This window comes from Lactuca virosa, chromosome 7 (assembly GCF_052849685.1).
Source record: "Lactuca virosa cultivar CGN04683 chromosome 7, Lactuca_virosa_CGN04683_v6, whole genome shotgun sequence".
Taxonomy (NCBI): domain Eukaryota; kingdom Viridiplantae; phylum Streptophyta; class Magnoliopsida; order Asterales; family Asteraceae; genus Lactuca; species Lactuca virosa.
The window spans coordinates 119,158,880-119,175,140 of record NC_136432.1 but is presented as its reverse complement, the minus strand read 5'-3'; the positions used below and the strand labels follow the sequence as shown (position 1 = coordinate 119,175,140).

Here is a 16,261-nt window from a genome sequence, read left to right as displayed (position 1 = left end):
GCAGTTAGCGGGATTAGTGGAGACTTCTAGTAGTGCGGGAGGTAGTTAATGGAACCTAGGATATAGAAATAGCTATGTGGAGGATATAGATGTGTGTGCTAATGCACGTAGTGTGGAGTAGCTCAATGATTTGGGTCTTGGGAGGAAAATCTGAGTCAAACACGAATAGGTGTGGAAGGTAGTATGAGATCGTACTACTGAAAGCACATGATCCGTACGGGGATTCAGCTGACAACAACACCCACCACGAGAATCACAATCCACAAACTGAAGGTGAACTTATACATTGCCGCCATCTGCTCCCTTATTAGCCATCAGCTCCTGATTCACACTGTTTCTCATATTTTCGATATCCACTTGAAGCTCCATCGCAAGGAGTTCGTTTTCAGTAGGTATATCTAAATCAAAAGCATGGAAACCACCGTATGAGAAGCTACCAGAGGACGCCATTTCAATTTCTTGCGAGCTTTAAAGAAGAAGGAAGATTAAAGGGGCACAACTATTGCTCTAAACGGCTAACAACATACGAATGTTTAACGTAAAAAGGGTGTTTGTATCATTTTATTAGGGACCACAAACCAGCTAATCAAGCTTGGTCAAGTGTTCACCTTCCGTGTCCATCCAACTATGCAAACGATATCCTACGTGGATTGTACACATCCTTCAGACGAGTCATTTTAACCTATTGTAAAAGGTTAAAGGAAGTTTTAAAACGGTGATGGACTTCCTTCCCTTTTTGTAAAAAAAAATAAGGGATAATGACTTAAAAGGGTAACTTATTTTTCGATTTGTACATATTTAGTCACTGAGTTTTTTTCGTCCACATTTTCCCATTGAACTTGTTGAACCGTTTAAAAAACATCCTTATGACCTTTAATCGTAGGTTTAGCCGGTTTCCGACGTGTTTGACAACTCCGACGATGCTCCGGTTATCTTCTCCGGCAAGACTCCTACTTTCATGATTTTTCCGGCGGTATGAAACAGAGTTCAAAATAGAAATAGAGCTTTGGGATTTTTGAGTTTCGTTTTAAGAACACGAAGTTGGTCCATCGGTTTTGAAATCAGAGTGTTGTTCTAGATCTGATGTTCATCATCTTCAACCTCTTCATCGTCTTCAACCTCCAACCCATATCTAATGTTCATCGTTTTCAACCCAGATCTGATGCTCGAAGCTTCCCTTGAAATCCCTAGACCTGGTGTGTTCATCGATTTTAGGAGGGTTCGTCTTCATCATATTCATCTTCTTCCCAAAAACCAAACGAGCTCCAGAAGTGTGTGTGTGTGTATGTGTTCATGCTTTAACATCATATCTGAAATCAAATGATCTCCAAGAACAAAGAAGAAATTGATTTTGTGTGTGTTTGGGTTCCTTGAAGATGAACACACTCACATGTGGTGGTTTTCCAAAATCGAGCTTGAAGATGAACTCGAGTTAGGGTTTTCAAACCCACAAATCGAGTTTGAAGATATGGGTTTGTGTTCTGATCTAGGTTCGTTTTTCGATCTGGTCCGTGTTTTTCGTGTTATGATCTAACAAACACACTCAAATCTGAAGCCCTTGTGTTCTTTGTGTTATCTGTGTTCTTCATATTCTTCGTGTTCTTCATGTTCTTTGTATTCTTCGTGTTTTGATCTAACACACACACACACACGATGAACAACTGATGAATTAGATATATATCTCAAGAACACGATGAACAAACACATTAGAAGATCTTATGTGTGTTCTTGAGTTTGAACAGAAGAAGATGAAGAATTGATTTTTGAGTTTGAGTTCTTGAGTCTGAAAATCTAACACCCATATGAGTTTATGTTCGAAATTTGTTCAGATCTAAGAAAGAGACGGGAGATAATAGACCCGAGTTCTTGAGTTCACCGGAAAAATCATGAACACCGGAGAAGATAACCGGAGCATCGTCGGAGTTGTCAAACACGTCGGAAACCGGCTAAACCTTCGATAGCAGATCATAATGATGTTTTTTGAACAGTTGAATAAGTTTAATAGGAAAATGTGGACAAAAAAAAAAACTCAATGACTAAATATATACGAATCGAAAAATAAATTACCTTTTAAAGTCATTATCCCAAAAAAAATAAAAATAAAATAAAATTGAATGATGTGTTAAAAGTTAAACCAACCTAAGTTCGTTGGTTAAAACCCTTTTTCATTCTACAACGTTTCATAGGGTTTATAAAGGGTTTAAATCCAACAGGTTTTTGCGAGCTTCCGTTGTCCCCCTGCCGGCTCTCACCAGAGTTTTCCCCCTGGTGCGTCAAGTACCATTGGCTTCTTCCCGCACTATCATTCACGTCTCTCCTCTTTCACCGCCCTCTTCTCTCGTTCTTCCCGGCGAGTTAGGGTTCTTCGCTGAACAGAGCGCAGGTAACTATCGAAAAGCTAACCGGCGGTTTACTGTATGTGTTCTAGCAATTGAATTGTTTCTCTTCATTCTTCTTACTTTATACTCTTTCTTTTTGCAGAAAGCTTCAATCTAAATTCTTATGGCTAAACCTAGGTTTGGCAAGAAACGAGGTAAGACTCAAACCTCTATTTCTTTTTGTTTCCTTTTCGCTTTCATTTGATTATTTATAAAATCATGTTGTAGGAGGCAGCAGGCCTAAAGCAAATGAATTTACAAAGAATATTAAAAACAAGCGCGCTAGAAGAAATCATGTCGAAGATGAGAAAATTCCAGATACTCCCTCCTCTCCGAGCGATTCAGGCAAGTGAAGTTACCTAATCTTATTTGGGGATTTGATGGTTTAACTTATCACAAGCTGAATATGAAATTGTTATAGATTTTGCTATAACGTTCAAACTAGTTATTGGTTGCATCTTAAGTTGCTTGCATTATGTGTTGTAGGCAATTCATCTGAAGAACAGTCTGATATAGCTTCAGAAGTGGAAGAAGAAGAAGAGGTTGCTGTTTACAAGGAACCATCAATGTATGATAACCTGTTGAAGACACTTGGGTCAGCTAGTGAATCGATTGCTGATGCTTACAAGAGGAGGTAGTCATTCCTACTGAAAATTAATTATCCTTCTTACTTTCTACACTTCTTTATTGACATCTTTATTTGTTCAAGAATATGAAGCCCTTTTTGCTGTTAAGAAACTCATAGCATTTGTTTCTACTATGCTTAGGCAACGTGCAGAAGAAGGCAAAAGTGACACAGATGAAGAAGAGGATAATGATTTAGAATCTTTAAGTGGTTCTGAACAAAGCGAAGATGGTAAAAAACACTTAATTTCATCATTAATTCCAAGAGAATCATTCACTTTATAATTCTAACTTTTATATTTTTTGGTTTTGATTATTAGAAACTGAAACTGGATCTCCTAGAGGTGACTTGGACCCAACTGATCTTCAAGGCTTGGCAGAAGTTGAAGAACATAGTGAAGATGATGCAGATGAGACATTTGAAAGTGATGGAGAAGAAGATTTCACAGCTGATGATCAATCTATTGCAAAAGAATCAGAAAGCACAAGGTATTGTGATATTTTTAGTGCTCTTTATGTTCAATTGTAACAAGCTTCAACTTTGTGTATAGATTTATTTTAATATTATTGTCATCTTCATGAAGTTCATACTCTGCTCACCTGGGTTACAAATTATCAAAAGAAGAGGCTGAAAATCTTTCAAGAAAAAAAGGGAAATATAAGTGGGAGGTTGATGCAGCTAACTGCAAGTGGGTAGCAACTAAAGAGCTCCTTTTAGAGGTATTCTGTTCATATTTATGACATTTCTGACATTATATATATATATATATATATATATATATATATATATATATATATATATATGCTTTTTTACCATCTTGTCCTCAATCATTCATGTAAATCTTTATTGTGTTTGCAGGATTCCTACATGGATTCTCCTTATGGTTTAAATCCCAAGCTATATGACCATTGGTCGAATGCTTACAATGCATCTGGAGGGCATGATCTTCATTCATCAAGACAAAGATCATTCTTCTCCCTTTGTAAGTGATGATAAAAAGGGTATTTTCGGACTATTTATTTATTTATTTATTTATTAATTAACTTGTTATCTTCTTTTATTATATAGGTAACACCTATCGGGATATATTGCACCACAACAAAAAGCCATTTTATCTTAAAGGTAGAGAAGAAGACTTGAGTATCATGGATGCCTATTTGTTGCACTCGGTGTGTAATCTTTTACATTCATTTTCAATACAAGCTTACATATAAAAAATTTCTTCTATAAAGTGGAAGGATGTTCAAGGGGTATCTTTGTAATTTGTGCAGCTGAATCATGTATTTAAAACAAGAGATCTTGTGACAAAGAATGACAAAAAGTTGTCAAACAACAAAGAGTCTAAGCATGAGGAAGTTCTAGACACTGAGAACTTTCTTGACCATGGATTTACTCGTCCCAAGGTATCATATTCTTGATCTAACAATCTTGTTTTAGGGCTCAAAAAAATACCAACTTTTTACTTTTCTCTCTAATTCAACATTTTACTTTCAGTTTTTTTTTCTTATTAGGACATTATACTTTGAAATTACACTCAAATATATCAATGAAAGTTGCCTTATATTTGGATGAAGTCGCTACAATCTGATAGATATTTCAAAGTACAATGTTTTAATAAGAATAAATGAAAGTAGGATTCTTTAATATACAAATAAATGAAAGTACATTGCTATAGAATATGAACTATTTCATATGCGATTTTCACTTATTAATGTATTATCTAGTGTTGGATTATAAGTTTTGTGATGAATTTCAGGTGTTGATCTTGTTGCCAATGGCAAGTATTGCATACAGGGTAATAAATAGGCTGATTCACTTAACTCCTTCAGGGCATAGAGTAAGTGTAAATCTTTACAATGTTGATATTATCATATAGATTTTTAAAGCTTATGAAAAGATACTTACTTTTGGGTGGGTCCCACAGGTTAATGTAGAGCATATTGGTCGATTCTGTGATGAGTTTGGGCATGGAAAGTCTGATGATCAGGAGGATGAAGATGAAGATGGTAAAAACTCAAAATCTTGGAAAACATCAAAGCCATCAGATTTTCAAACACTTTTTGGAGGGAATAACAATGATCATTTCATGATTGGCATCAAGTTTACCAAGTAATTTTTTTATTATGTCTTGTAATTTTCTTGATTTTTCTCAGTGATTTGTGTTTTAATCATTGACATTTTTGTTTATTTTGTAGGAAGACTATAAAGTTGTATAGTGATTTTTATACATCAGACATGATTGTTGCTTCTCCTCTTGGTTTGATCACAGTGAGTAGTATATTTCAAAACTGTTTCTCCTTTTTAATTACTGTTTATTTAATTTTAAAATAAACTAGGGATCATTTTTGTAAGTTTTTAAACATATGGACCGTTTCTACAAAAAAACCTGCACAGGGACCTTTTCTGTAAATTACAAGAACAGTTTTTGTAATTTATTTTCTACACAAGAACCAAACCTGCCAACATAGTAAAGTCTTAAGACACATGGACCATTTATGTAGATTACAAGGACAGTTTTTGTAATTTATTTTCTACACAAGGACCAAACCTGCCAACATCCGAAAGTCTTAAGACACATGGACCATTTCTGCAAGTTACAAGGACAGTTTTTGTAATTTATTTTCAACACAAGGACCAAACCTGCCAACATACGAAAGTCTTAAACACACGGACCATTTTTGTAAAAAAATTCTGCACAAGGACCTTTTCAGTAAATTACAGGGATAGTTTCTGTAATTTTTTTTCTACATAGGGACTAAACCTACTAACATATGAAACTCTTGTGGTCAAAATCTCAAACCTACAAATATACTATTCATTTCTCAATTCAAATTAGTATTATATTATAATTATAATTTTATTTTTTTTCTAGAAAATCGGGGAGGCTGAATTGGAAAAGGAGAAGGATGTGGATTATCTGTCTTCTATTGAGGTAATTCATAACCTTCTTTTATACTATAATGAAACACACACACACATACAAACACACACAGTGACACGTGTTTCTTGCTTATTACTTGTGATAATGGAATGGGATCTTGTGGATAGGTGTTGATTGTTGATCATTCAGATATTATAGCAATGCAGGTAAATTATCCGAATAAAATTTCTATTAAATTAAATTGAATTTTTTTCTTTTGATTAATATTTTTAATTAAAATTTCTTTTCCAGAATTGGTCCCATGTGAATACTGTTGTTGAGCAGTTGAATCGCATTCCATCAAAGCAACATGGAACTGATATAATGCGAATAAGACCATGGTATTTAGAGAACTTAATTCTCTTCCTCCCCTTATTTGCTAAAATTACCAAAATACCCCTGTTTCTTCCCTTATCTGCTAAAATTACCAAAATACCCATTATAGGTACCTTGATGGACAAGCTAGGTTTTATAGGCAAACAATCGTTTTAGGAACTCATGTAAATCCAGGTAAAATCTGTTGAGTGTTAATTATTTTGTTTATTTTCTATAATATTATGACATTTAAATTTATCTTCTTTTAATTTTCCTTAGATATCAACGCGATGTTCAACAACCATTGCCTCAACTACAAAGGAAAGGTGAGCAAATATTTTTGGAAGTCTTTATTTTGATTTTTATCTTATAAATAATAAATGATGGATATTTTTATTTTCTCGATATAAAGTTGTGTAAAAATTATTTGGCAGGTGAAACTTTCATGTGAGCACAAAGGTGTTCTTCCAAAAGTTTTGCTTCAAGTGAGGCAGGTTTGTATTTTTTTTTTTTTTTTTTTTTAATATAAACTCTCTTCAAATCTTTATCCTATTTATTTTTATTTTATTTACCAAGTGTCATTTTTTACTAAAAATATTTATATTTATTTGTATTCAACATTTTATCATTCAGATCTACGAGCGTATTGATACCGAATCAATAGTGGATGCTGATGACTCCCGCCTTGAATACTTCAAGAAAAAGGTTTTATTTTTTTTTCTTTTTTTCAAAAGAACAATGTGTGCAAAAGACTTAAATGCCCTCCTCTCATCACATTTGACAATTTTCATGTTTCTTGTTTTGTAGGTCTTCCCAAAGATTAAAGATTCTGTCCAGGTATTATAATTATATGGGGTAAATGCTTATTATACAATTACATTTCTTGCATTCAGCTCTTATTTTAATAAAAAATAAAGAAAAGTAAAATGTTTTTATAATCTGCAGGGTGGAGTTATGATATTTATTAGTTCTTACTTTGAGTTTGTTCGTGTACGAAACTTCTTGAAGTCTCAAGATGCATCCATGTGTCTACTTGGAGAGTGAGAATTTATTTATTTATTATTATTATTTTTTTAAATCATAAAATTGTTATATAGTATTTAATCATTTTATGACATTTTAGGTATACAGAACAAAGTGATATATCACGTGCACGAGTTTGGTTCTTTCAAGGAAAACGCAAGATTATGTTGTACACTGAAAGAGCCCATTTTTACCACAGATATAAGGTAAATTAAATTAACCTCCTTTTTTATAAACCCAATTTCAATAAAAACAAACCACTATATTTTTTTTTAACCAATAACCATTGAATTAATTTCTAACTTAATCTGTATTGAAAAACAGATTCGTGGAATTCAGAATTTAATAATTTATTCGCTTCCCGAGAGGAAAGAGATTTACCCCGAGGCATGTTCTTCTAACTCTAATTTTCTGTTTAATTTACGAAAATACCCTCTTTTGTAGTTTTTTTGTTTCATAATGTGGGTTTTGACTTTTTTTTGTTTATGCAGATTGTGAATATGCTTGAAGGATCACATAGCATGAACTGTACAGTGCTATTCTCACGCTTTGATCTTCTTCGGGTAACCATTATTATTTGCTACTTTACTTTTTTCTTTTTCTTTTTTAATCTTTTTTAATTATTTATTAAAATTTTTTGTTCAGCTGGAGAGGATTGTGGGGACCACCCCGGCAAAAAGAATGGTGACGTCAGATAAGCGTATATTCACTTTCTGTTAGAAATATAAGATACCTCAAAAAATTTAACTTATTATGTTGAGAACAAAAATTGCACCATTGAACTTGCTGGATTTTTTGCTTTATTTAAGAAAGGTGTAAAGTTTTTATGAGTAAAAAACTTGAGTTTGGAGTATTATTGTGATATAGGATTTCTAATCTTATTTAATGCATTGATTATTAATTTTATTTAAAAAGAAAAAAGAGGATTATGGTATAAGATCGTACATAATCGAAGTGGTTTTGTATTTGTCAAGATAAACATCAAAATGGCACATGCGTGGTGAAACAAACAATTCGAATGTATTTCATCTATTTACATTCTATTATGTATAATCCTTATAAACCTGACACCTCAATTTCTGCATGTCATAAAATTAAACCAAGAAAAAAAATCATTATTTATCAACCTTCATTGGGGAAGATTTTGTAATTAATTTTCCAAAGGAACAATATGTACATGGTCTTATCTTACCTAGGGAACTTTTGGTACTTTAATGGATGTCTATGTGTAACCTCAATTATCTTTAACATCATTGTTAATCTAGATGCCCCAACCTGTCATGCCATAAACTAAATGTCCTAGGATTATAATGTTTTTCTGTAACTACCATATTTGATTCAGTCACATGTATATATGTGTAGTGTAGACTAGAATCAAGTATTGATAGTGTTTTAACACATAGTTCTTGTTCTTATCTATAATATACATATGATTCTTATTTTCGATGGTAACACTTTGAGTGTCATATCCATTTACATACATGTCATTGAAACTCAATAGGTTTCTATTTGACTTTGGAGAAAATAAGCATTATCTAAGCAAAAGCTTGTACCATTTAGTAATGTAAAATGAGTTTTTTCTGTTCTTTCTACCAAGTCTGTAAGACCTAATATTGTATGTATGATTGATTTTGTTGGTACTAATTTTGAAAAGTATATCTTAGATATTAGAATAATTTGTATGGTACCACTATCTGGTATATAAAGATCTCTAACATTTTCTAATTATTATGCTTCCGTTGAACTCATATTGAACTTCACGATCTCTAACATTTTCTAATTATAATGAGTCTATAAACATAATTAATTATCATAAAGTTCATTTATTTTAGGAAAGATATTGAAAAATAAAGGAAGAAAATGAGGTTACAAGAAACAACATAAATCTTTAGTCTGTTTTTTTGTGTAATGCCAAAAAAAAAAAAGAGAACATTTAGATTAGTAAATTCAACATCATCAATGCCGTTTACTACTTTTCATTTTCTTTTAATGAATTCTTGATAAAGTTAAAAAAAATGTGCAGGTGTACAACAAGTCCTTGACCAATGACCGGTGCTACCACATCTATAACATAAACCATGAAAGTTATATGATGTCTCAACATTATGTCTTGCCACTTTGGCCCCCTCTTATGGTTTAACATTGTTTATTTGCGGAACATGGTAATTATTATTTTCCGGCCATGACCATGATTATAAGAATTACCTCTTCCACGCCTAAAATTGTGGTTTTGGTTTAAGCTAAAACGACTACGACCAAAGTCACGACCTCATCCACCACCACGACCACATCCTCGTCCACATGTATTGTTTCTAGGACCATCATTATTGGTAGAATTTTCTTCAGGAAGTGCTACTTATCCTATTGGACGGGATTGGTGGTTTTTCAGCAAGACCTCATTATTTTGCTCTGCAACAAGGAAACATGCATTTATTTTAAAATATTTTGTGAACCTTTGCAGCCAATATTGTTGCATCAAGGTAATGTTTGTTGCATAAAATATGGAGTAAGTTTTCTCCAACATATCTTCATCAATAAGCTCATATCCACAATATTTGAGTTGTGTACATATTATAACAAAACTTGTATGCATCCACTTTCTTAAAGTCCTGAAACCTCAAAGTTCTCCATTTATCTCTAACATTTAGAAGTATAAATTCCTTTTGATGTTCAAATATCCAGAGATTGCTTGGATCAATAATATCAAAATATTTAAATCTGAACATTTCATCGATATGCATACAAAGGAAAACTTATGTTTTTGCTTTATCGCAAAACAATCATTAATTTTATTTATTGTATCAGGAATGTCCATGGACTCGAGATACATTTTTACAACTATCATCCATGACATATAATTTCTTTGACTGACTTCGAGTGTTACAAACTCGAGCTTTGCAATGTTGGATATATCTTAACTTGATTGGGATAAATGTGATTTCCACTTGTTTAACTATCTTGATTAGAGCTCTCGTGTTGATAACATGTTATAAGTTCGACTTAATTAAAATAAAATTTAACAAAATTAAACGAAAACTTTTGTGGAGAGAATGATGAAGACTTGATTTTGAATACTTAGTAGAATGTATTCAAAATGGTGTCTTTCGTATTTATAATGGTGATATTTATACTAGTAAAATTACTAGATATAATTAATATACTCTTACACATTTGACATTATTAACATTAGGGTTGACAATGCTGTCATCCGCCAATTATTTATAAAAATACAATAAGTATTTGTTATTGTCTTCGTCTTTGGTCTGTCTTTCGATTTAGAAACTTAATTGTCACCATCTGTGTTTGGTTTGGTCTTTGATATATTGAATTGTTGTCGCCTTCTTTGTCTCCCTCTAGGGGACATTGATAATCTTCATGTTATTTCTCTATCTAGTATACATTTTTACCCTCAAGTGATACCATATGTTGTATGTGTTACACTCTATCTAAGTAATCTTTTAAATAAACACACATCTACCGATTGAGGTGTAAGTTTTGTTCACCATTGTGATATAATCCCCCATCTATCATAAAAGTTTGAACAATTAGTAAAGTAGAGACCAGCTTATCGGAAACTTCTGTTCCTTTTTTATTTTTCCAAAGTGACAAAATATCTAAATTGTTAAATTCTTGAAGTCACAAATTGTATAAAGTTTGGTCCAATGTAGTTTCATAATTCGCTATTAGGGTTATCAGTTTGTGCTTGTTTGCTAGCTTGGTTTAGATACTATAAATTTGCATTAAAATATCCAACAATATAGCACTATTGCACTTCCACCCGTGACTACCCAAACAATCCACTTTCATACCCCATGGCAACAAGAAACACATATACATATATACAACACACAAAGGAACACCACATAGAAGCCTAATTTTGGTAACTTGTTGCTAAAGAATAGTTAAACAACAACACACTTAAACTTGTAATTCATCTATTCACATTCTATTCTGCATAATCCTTCTTATAACCCCAATCATTATGAACCCGACGCCTCAATTTCTGCATGTCATAAAATTAAACCAAAAAAAAAAAAAGCATCATTTATCAATCTTGATTGCTAATTTGAGATCATGAAAGAGATTCAATTACACTTGCCTTCACCATAGAGTTGTTCAAAACGAGCAACAATATGTTTCCCATACGTATACTTCTTCAATGAATTCAAATGGATTTTAATCCTACCAAGTAACACTTCCCTTTGGGGCCCACTACATGTTTGAAGAACCTTTTGGACAACATAATTTGCAAATTGGTCCTTCACCATCACCTAACACATCAAAATATAATACACAATTACCAAAATACCCTCGTAGAACCACACGTCAAAATAGTATTCCAAAGCTTGCTTTCATGGGATACTACTTTCAGTAAGTTGAGAAAGGGCATTCATGTCTTTTGCATAGAGTGAGTTTCATTATTAGGATTTGATTTGACTCACCAATAAATTATCGTTGCCTTCACCATATCCAATAATCTCTTGGATCATGATTTCTCTTGTATCCGAGTCACCATATTCCAAACATTTTTCAATAACATTTGATGCAAATTTGTGTTGACTTAGTTGTACTATATGACCTTCCAACTTATCTACAATTTGTCTTCTTTCCTCCGGTTTTCCACCTTCCAACACATACTACCAAACACCACAAGCAAACAAGTGATTATAATTGAAAAAATCAACTATCTTAACCGTGAGAAAATGACCATTTTACCCTTCTGTTTGCGAATAAAAAATGACTCAACTTTTCACAAAAAAAGGGTCTTTGAGTTTAAGTTGATGCATCTTGTGATTTAGAGTTAACAAACCTGAGTTACATAATTTCCATACTGATCTTGTGCAAGATCATAAACCGATTCCAAAATTTCATCCACTATAAATTGGCTGTGAAGTTCATCAGTAGAGTGTTCTAGTACCCTCTATTAAAAAAAACAATATAAAATGAATTTACCACATTATCAAAAAAGATTATAAATAAATAAATCAAAATGCGACAAATTTTAACCTGTATGACACGGCAACCGTATGGATGTTTTGACAAGGCTGCAACTTGACCACGAAAAGATGAGATCACAAACCTGATTTTATCGGTTGGAATACTTTCAATACATTTTTGTATCACATGATTTCCATTTTGATCACGAACACATTTTAAAACATGCCCATTGAGTTCATGGACAAGTTTCGTTTTTTGTTCTAGATCGATTGCATCAAGAGCCTACAAGAAATTTGATAAAATACACGAGTTAAAATAAAGGTTGAGAAGGGCATTCACGTCTTTTTACACAAGACAAGACTCGAAAAGCTTTAGAGGGGCTATTTTTTATTATGTCTTTTGCACATACAACATATCTCGTCTTACTTTTTTAGGTGGGACAAAAAGTAGCTTTTAGTCAGATTGACATTAGTCTCAGACACAGTCGAATGCATGTCAAACACAGTACAACCTGTCCTGTCATGTTCTGTGTGGGCCATAGTGGAAAGAAGAGGTCTAAAATATATACCTTTTGGATTACACGACAACCATACATTTGGAGGCTTAAAGGCAATATTTGACCTTCAAGTTGGTTTCCAAGCTCCCTTCTTTGTTCAACACTTCCATACTCAAAGAACTAAAAATATAAGAAGACACGAATTATGCAACCATATTTTATGGCATTTGTTGTGCTAAAATGAAATATTGTTTGTATATTCTGTCTAAAAACCAACTTTATTGAATAAATTGGGAAAAACCTAAAACGTTATTGCATAAATTAAAGTATACAATAAGGTGTGGTAGTGGTATCTCACCTTTTGAATAACATAATTACCGAAAACATCTGTCATTAGTTTGGAAGCATGAGGAAGAACTTCTTTAAATACAGATTCTTTCTCCTCATTGCTACAAATTTCCAACTTCTGCTGAATGAAACGACTTCCATGTTGATCAACACTGTAACAATTGTATAAGAAAAAGCAAATTGCTTCGAGTTTATTATTAATCGACTTGATGCAAAAAGAAACAACACCTAATTCGGGAAATTAAAAAGAGAAAAAGAAAAAGGGAATTAGAACTTGCCTGAACTCAACAATATGTCCAAAAATGTCCGATAGCTCTAACCTCCTACCCTTACCCGATTTCAACTCTTCAAGAAAAGAATACGTTTTCGGATCATCAATAACCTGATTTCCCAAATTACCCTTCCACCCCCGATACATCCCTTCATTCCTCCGACCAGAATAACTAGCCCCACCAATCGGAGACCCCGGAATCACCGGACTTGCAAAGGGCGAATTCGTAAATTGTGAAAAATCCAAATTTCCAGGGCTACCAAAATAATAAGAACCCGTTGTCCCTACCCTTCTCGAGTCAAACCCTAAAGATTGTAGTTTCGGATCCTCCCCACGAACCGGAAGTTGAAAGGGTACCCCAAGATGTCCATAAAAATTGTTGAAATGTGACAAATTTACCCCTGGGGTTTGACTTTGACCACTGAAAGGCGTTGGAAGAGGACTATTAGGAAGATATCCGGTTGCATGTGGTGAAAATGGTGATGGGTTAAACCCGTATCCATGAAAGTAACCCGTGGGTATTACATTCGGGTAAATATATGCTGGATCAGGGGCATATGGTGGGGTGAACCCGGAGGATTGTAAAATCGGTTGCACTTCAGACACAAAATTGGTGGGATTTTGAAGAAATTGATTCATATTCATTCCAATGTATGTTTGAGGTAATGAGACGATTTGAGGGTGGGCCCCATGAGCATGAACATGAGACATGTTTCTTTGTTGTTGGTGGTGTGGATGTTCTTGGTTTCTTTCAGTTTCTAATTTTGGAATGTTGGAGATGTTGAGAGATGCTATTCGGTTTCTTAAAGTGGAAACATCGGTTTCTGAACTTGAAATTGAAATTGTAGCAGTTGTAGGGTTGGAGTCATTGTGGTTATCTTCTTCTTCTTCTTCTTCATTTGGTTTGTGTGTAAATGAGTGAGATTGATTGTATTGAGGTGACTCAGGTTGAGGAAGATCTTCCTGTATGAAAATGTACTTTTAGTAACTAGATTGCTTTATGTCTACTTTCATTTCTTTATATTACAACATTGTACTTTCAATTCTTTTATAATTAAGATAATGTACTTTGAAAATATTACTCAATTATAGCATTATACATTCAATTTTTTTGTTATTAGGATAATGTACTTTGAAAAATCTTACCCATAGAAAGCTTCATTCATTTTGATTTTTTTTTTTCATGAGGAAGAACATTACCTGTTTAGGTGATCTCTCATCATCATCAGATTCTTCCTTATGAGTAGAAAGATTACTATGATCCAATTGCAATGAGCCACTATAAGAATCATCAAAAGAAGTCAATTTCCTATTATTTCCTGTATTTCTTATATTCCGAAAAATATTTCGATTTTCACCCGAAACCAATGGTGGAGGAAGCCTAGGATTCAAATTAACATGAGCCCAATAATATGCAAAATAAGATGGATCAGCTCTAAGTTGCTCTTCAGATTCAGGAACATTAGTAACATCTGTAACAAAGTGTTGCCTAAACATGAGGTTCTCAATTGCTGCAAATGAACCTTCAATACTTGGAGGAGCACTTCCACTTCTATTTGGGGGTATATTAGTCTTTCTTTCATTAAATCTTTGGCCCTTTGATCCCAATCCCATGTCCTCAATTCCCATATTTATATCATTGTGTGAAGCCCATTTTCTATTTGCTTCAATTATTCGAATCGGACTTTCTGTCGCCATTTTGACACGTTTTTTTGACAACTTGGAGTTGTAAAAGATCAAAAGTTCTTCATTTTTTGTTGGAAGTTAAAGAGCTATAACTGCAATTATTAGAGTGATTGTTATAATGGGATGAAAGAAAAAAAAGCATAATTCTTGACACAAGGGTAAAATGGTCATTTACAATCATCCAAATTGTGAATCAAGACATAGGACCAAACAAACTTTTTAGGGCTATTTCCTATGGCAAGAATGAGGAGGGTAATTACGTCTTTTTCACTTTGGACATGACAATATCAACCCCTTTCAAATGCATGTCAAACACAGTACAAATGTTTTACTATGTCATGTCATGTCCTATGCAACAAATAGGCCTAATAAAACATAAAAAGTAAACTATCATATACCAACTAGAAATCAGTAACGATATTTCTACTTATAGATAACTTTTAATTTGAGTTTATAAACTTCAGATTGCAAGACACGAACAAATTATAACAAAAGAAAACACATGAAACCTTGTGGAATTTCAGAACGATTATTGTTTTTCTTTACATGAGTTCAGCTTTTCCCACACATCATCAACCTTCGTAGCATATCTCCATGTATACAAACAAATACCGACGACTTCAATAACTCCCATTAATAAACTCAACCCACACATATAACCATGTTTTCGTTTCAAGTTAACCAAAACCCATACGCAAACAAACACAATTACACAATCAACACTAAATTTCAACGATTGTCAAATTCGAATTCTTTAAATTAACAAAAACCCATATGAAAAAGATTCGGTACTTTGAATATTTATTGCAAAGAAACAAAAGGGTGGAGTCTTTATTGAGTAAGGGTATTGAAAAGCTAATAACTTCAACTAGACAGAACCCTAAAACAAAAAAGAAAAGAAAAGAAAAAACTCATATATTTTGGGAAAAAATCGAAAGAAAACAAGATTCTCACCTGAGTTTTGTCTAAAAGAGCTGAATACCAAGTTCTTGAAACCCTAGATTCTATCAAGTAGGTATTGATGATGATGATTAAGAGTGATCAGCGAGAGAAAAGTGAGTTGAAAATGAAGTAGTGTGGGGCTGGATAGTTGATATTTTGTATTTGGTATTTGGTATTTGAAGGTGTAAAAGAAGGTGAAAAATGAGGTGATTGGTAGGCTCTGTTTGTGTAATTTTGTGAAGGGAAACCGGGGGAATGATGCTAGAAAAGGGTGGAAAACGACAAGCAAGAAACTTTCAAAAAGAATTTTCGTTTATAA

The 16,261-nt window shown here is 33.2% G+C and overlaps 2 protein-coding genes across 3 annotated transcripts; one reads left to right on the top strand and one right to left on the bottom strand.

The window, feature by feature from the left end:
• The first annotated feature begins 2,190 nt into the window (after positions 1-2,190).
• NOF1 (U3 small nucleolar RNA-associated protein) lies at positions 2,191-8,114 on the top strand. Its single transcript, XM_079061397.1, has 26 exons — positions 2,191-2,383; positions 2,482-2,533; positions 2,607-2,723; positions 2,865-3,012; positions 3,146-3,234; positions 3,323-3,491; positions 3,587-3,722; positions 3,862-3,985; positions 4,072-4,172; positions 4,275-4,406; positions 4,760-4,840; positions 4,928-5,112; positions 5,199-5,271; positions 5,876-5,935; positions 6,052-6,090; positions 6,176-6,264; positions 6,369-6,433; positions 6,518-6,564; positions 6,673-6,732; positions 6,872-6,943; positions 7,046-7,075; positions 7,184-7,278; positions 7,362-7,467; positions 7,586-7,648; positions 7,753-7,824; positions 7,907-8,114. The coding sequence occupies exons 2-26, from the start codon at positions 2,503-2,505 to the stop codon at positions 7,979-7,981; spliced, it is 2,259 nt and encodes a 752-aa protein (XP_078917523.1). The 5' UTR covers positions 2,191-2,383; positions 2,482-2,502; the 3' UTR covers positions 7,982-8,114.
• A 2,932-nt stretch (positions 8,115-11,046) lies between these two features.
• LOC145123872 (pumilio homolog 5-like) lies at positions 11,047-16,182 on the bottom strand. 2 transcript variants are annotated; one of them, XM_079059070.1, is made up of 10 exons: positions 15,955-16,182; positions 14,515-15,092; positions 13,322-14,277; positions 13,054-13,195; positions 12,768-12,875; positions 12,269-12,481; positions 12,072-12,182; positions 11,704-11,898; positions 11,361-11,532; positions 11,047-11,264 (listed from the first exon to the last, which is right to left on the bottom strand). In XM_079059070.1, the coding sequence occupies exons 2-10, from the start codon at positions 15,010-15,012 to the stop codon at positions 11,242-11,244; spliced, it is 2,418 nt and encodes an 805-aa protein (XP_078915196.1). In that variant the 5' UTR covers positions 15,013-15,092; positions 15,955-16,182; the 3' UTR covers positions 11,047-11,241. The 2 variants fall into 2 exon arrangements, with proteins under 2 accessions (XP_078915196.1, XP_078915197.1); XM_079059071.1 differs by lacking the exon at positions 15,955-16,182 and adding an exon at positions 15,510-15,721.
• Between the last annotated feature and the right edge of the window lie 79 nt (positions 16,183-16,261).

Bases quoted from the DNA above. Each gene is read 5' to 3' on its own strand.
- NOF1 (XM_079061397.1), top strand. From the start codon at position 2,503: ATGGCTAAACCTAGGTTTGGCAAGAAACGAG. The intron at 3,723-3,861 runs GTATTCTGTTCA...TTGTGTTTGCAG, and splicing joins CTAAAGAGCTCCTTTTAGAG to GATTCCTACATGGATTCTCC. The intron at 5,272-5,875 runs GTGAGTAGTATA...TTTTTTTTCTAG, and splicing joins CTCCTCTTGGTTTGATCACA to AAAATCGGGGAGGCTGAATT.
- LOC145123872 (XM_079059070.1), bottom strand. From the start codon at position 15,012: ATGGCGACAGAAAGTCCGATTCGAATAATTGAAGCAAATAGAAAATGG. The intron at 12,482-12,767 runs GTATATATTTTA...AATTTCTTGTAG, and splicing joins GTTGTCGTGTAATCCAAAAG to GCTCTTGATGCAATCGATCT. The intron at 11,265-11,360 runs GCAAGTGTAATT...TATGACATGCAG, and splicing joins TGAACAACTCTATGGTGAAG to AAATTGAGGCGTCGGGTTCA.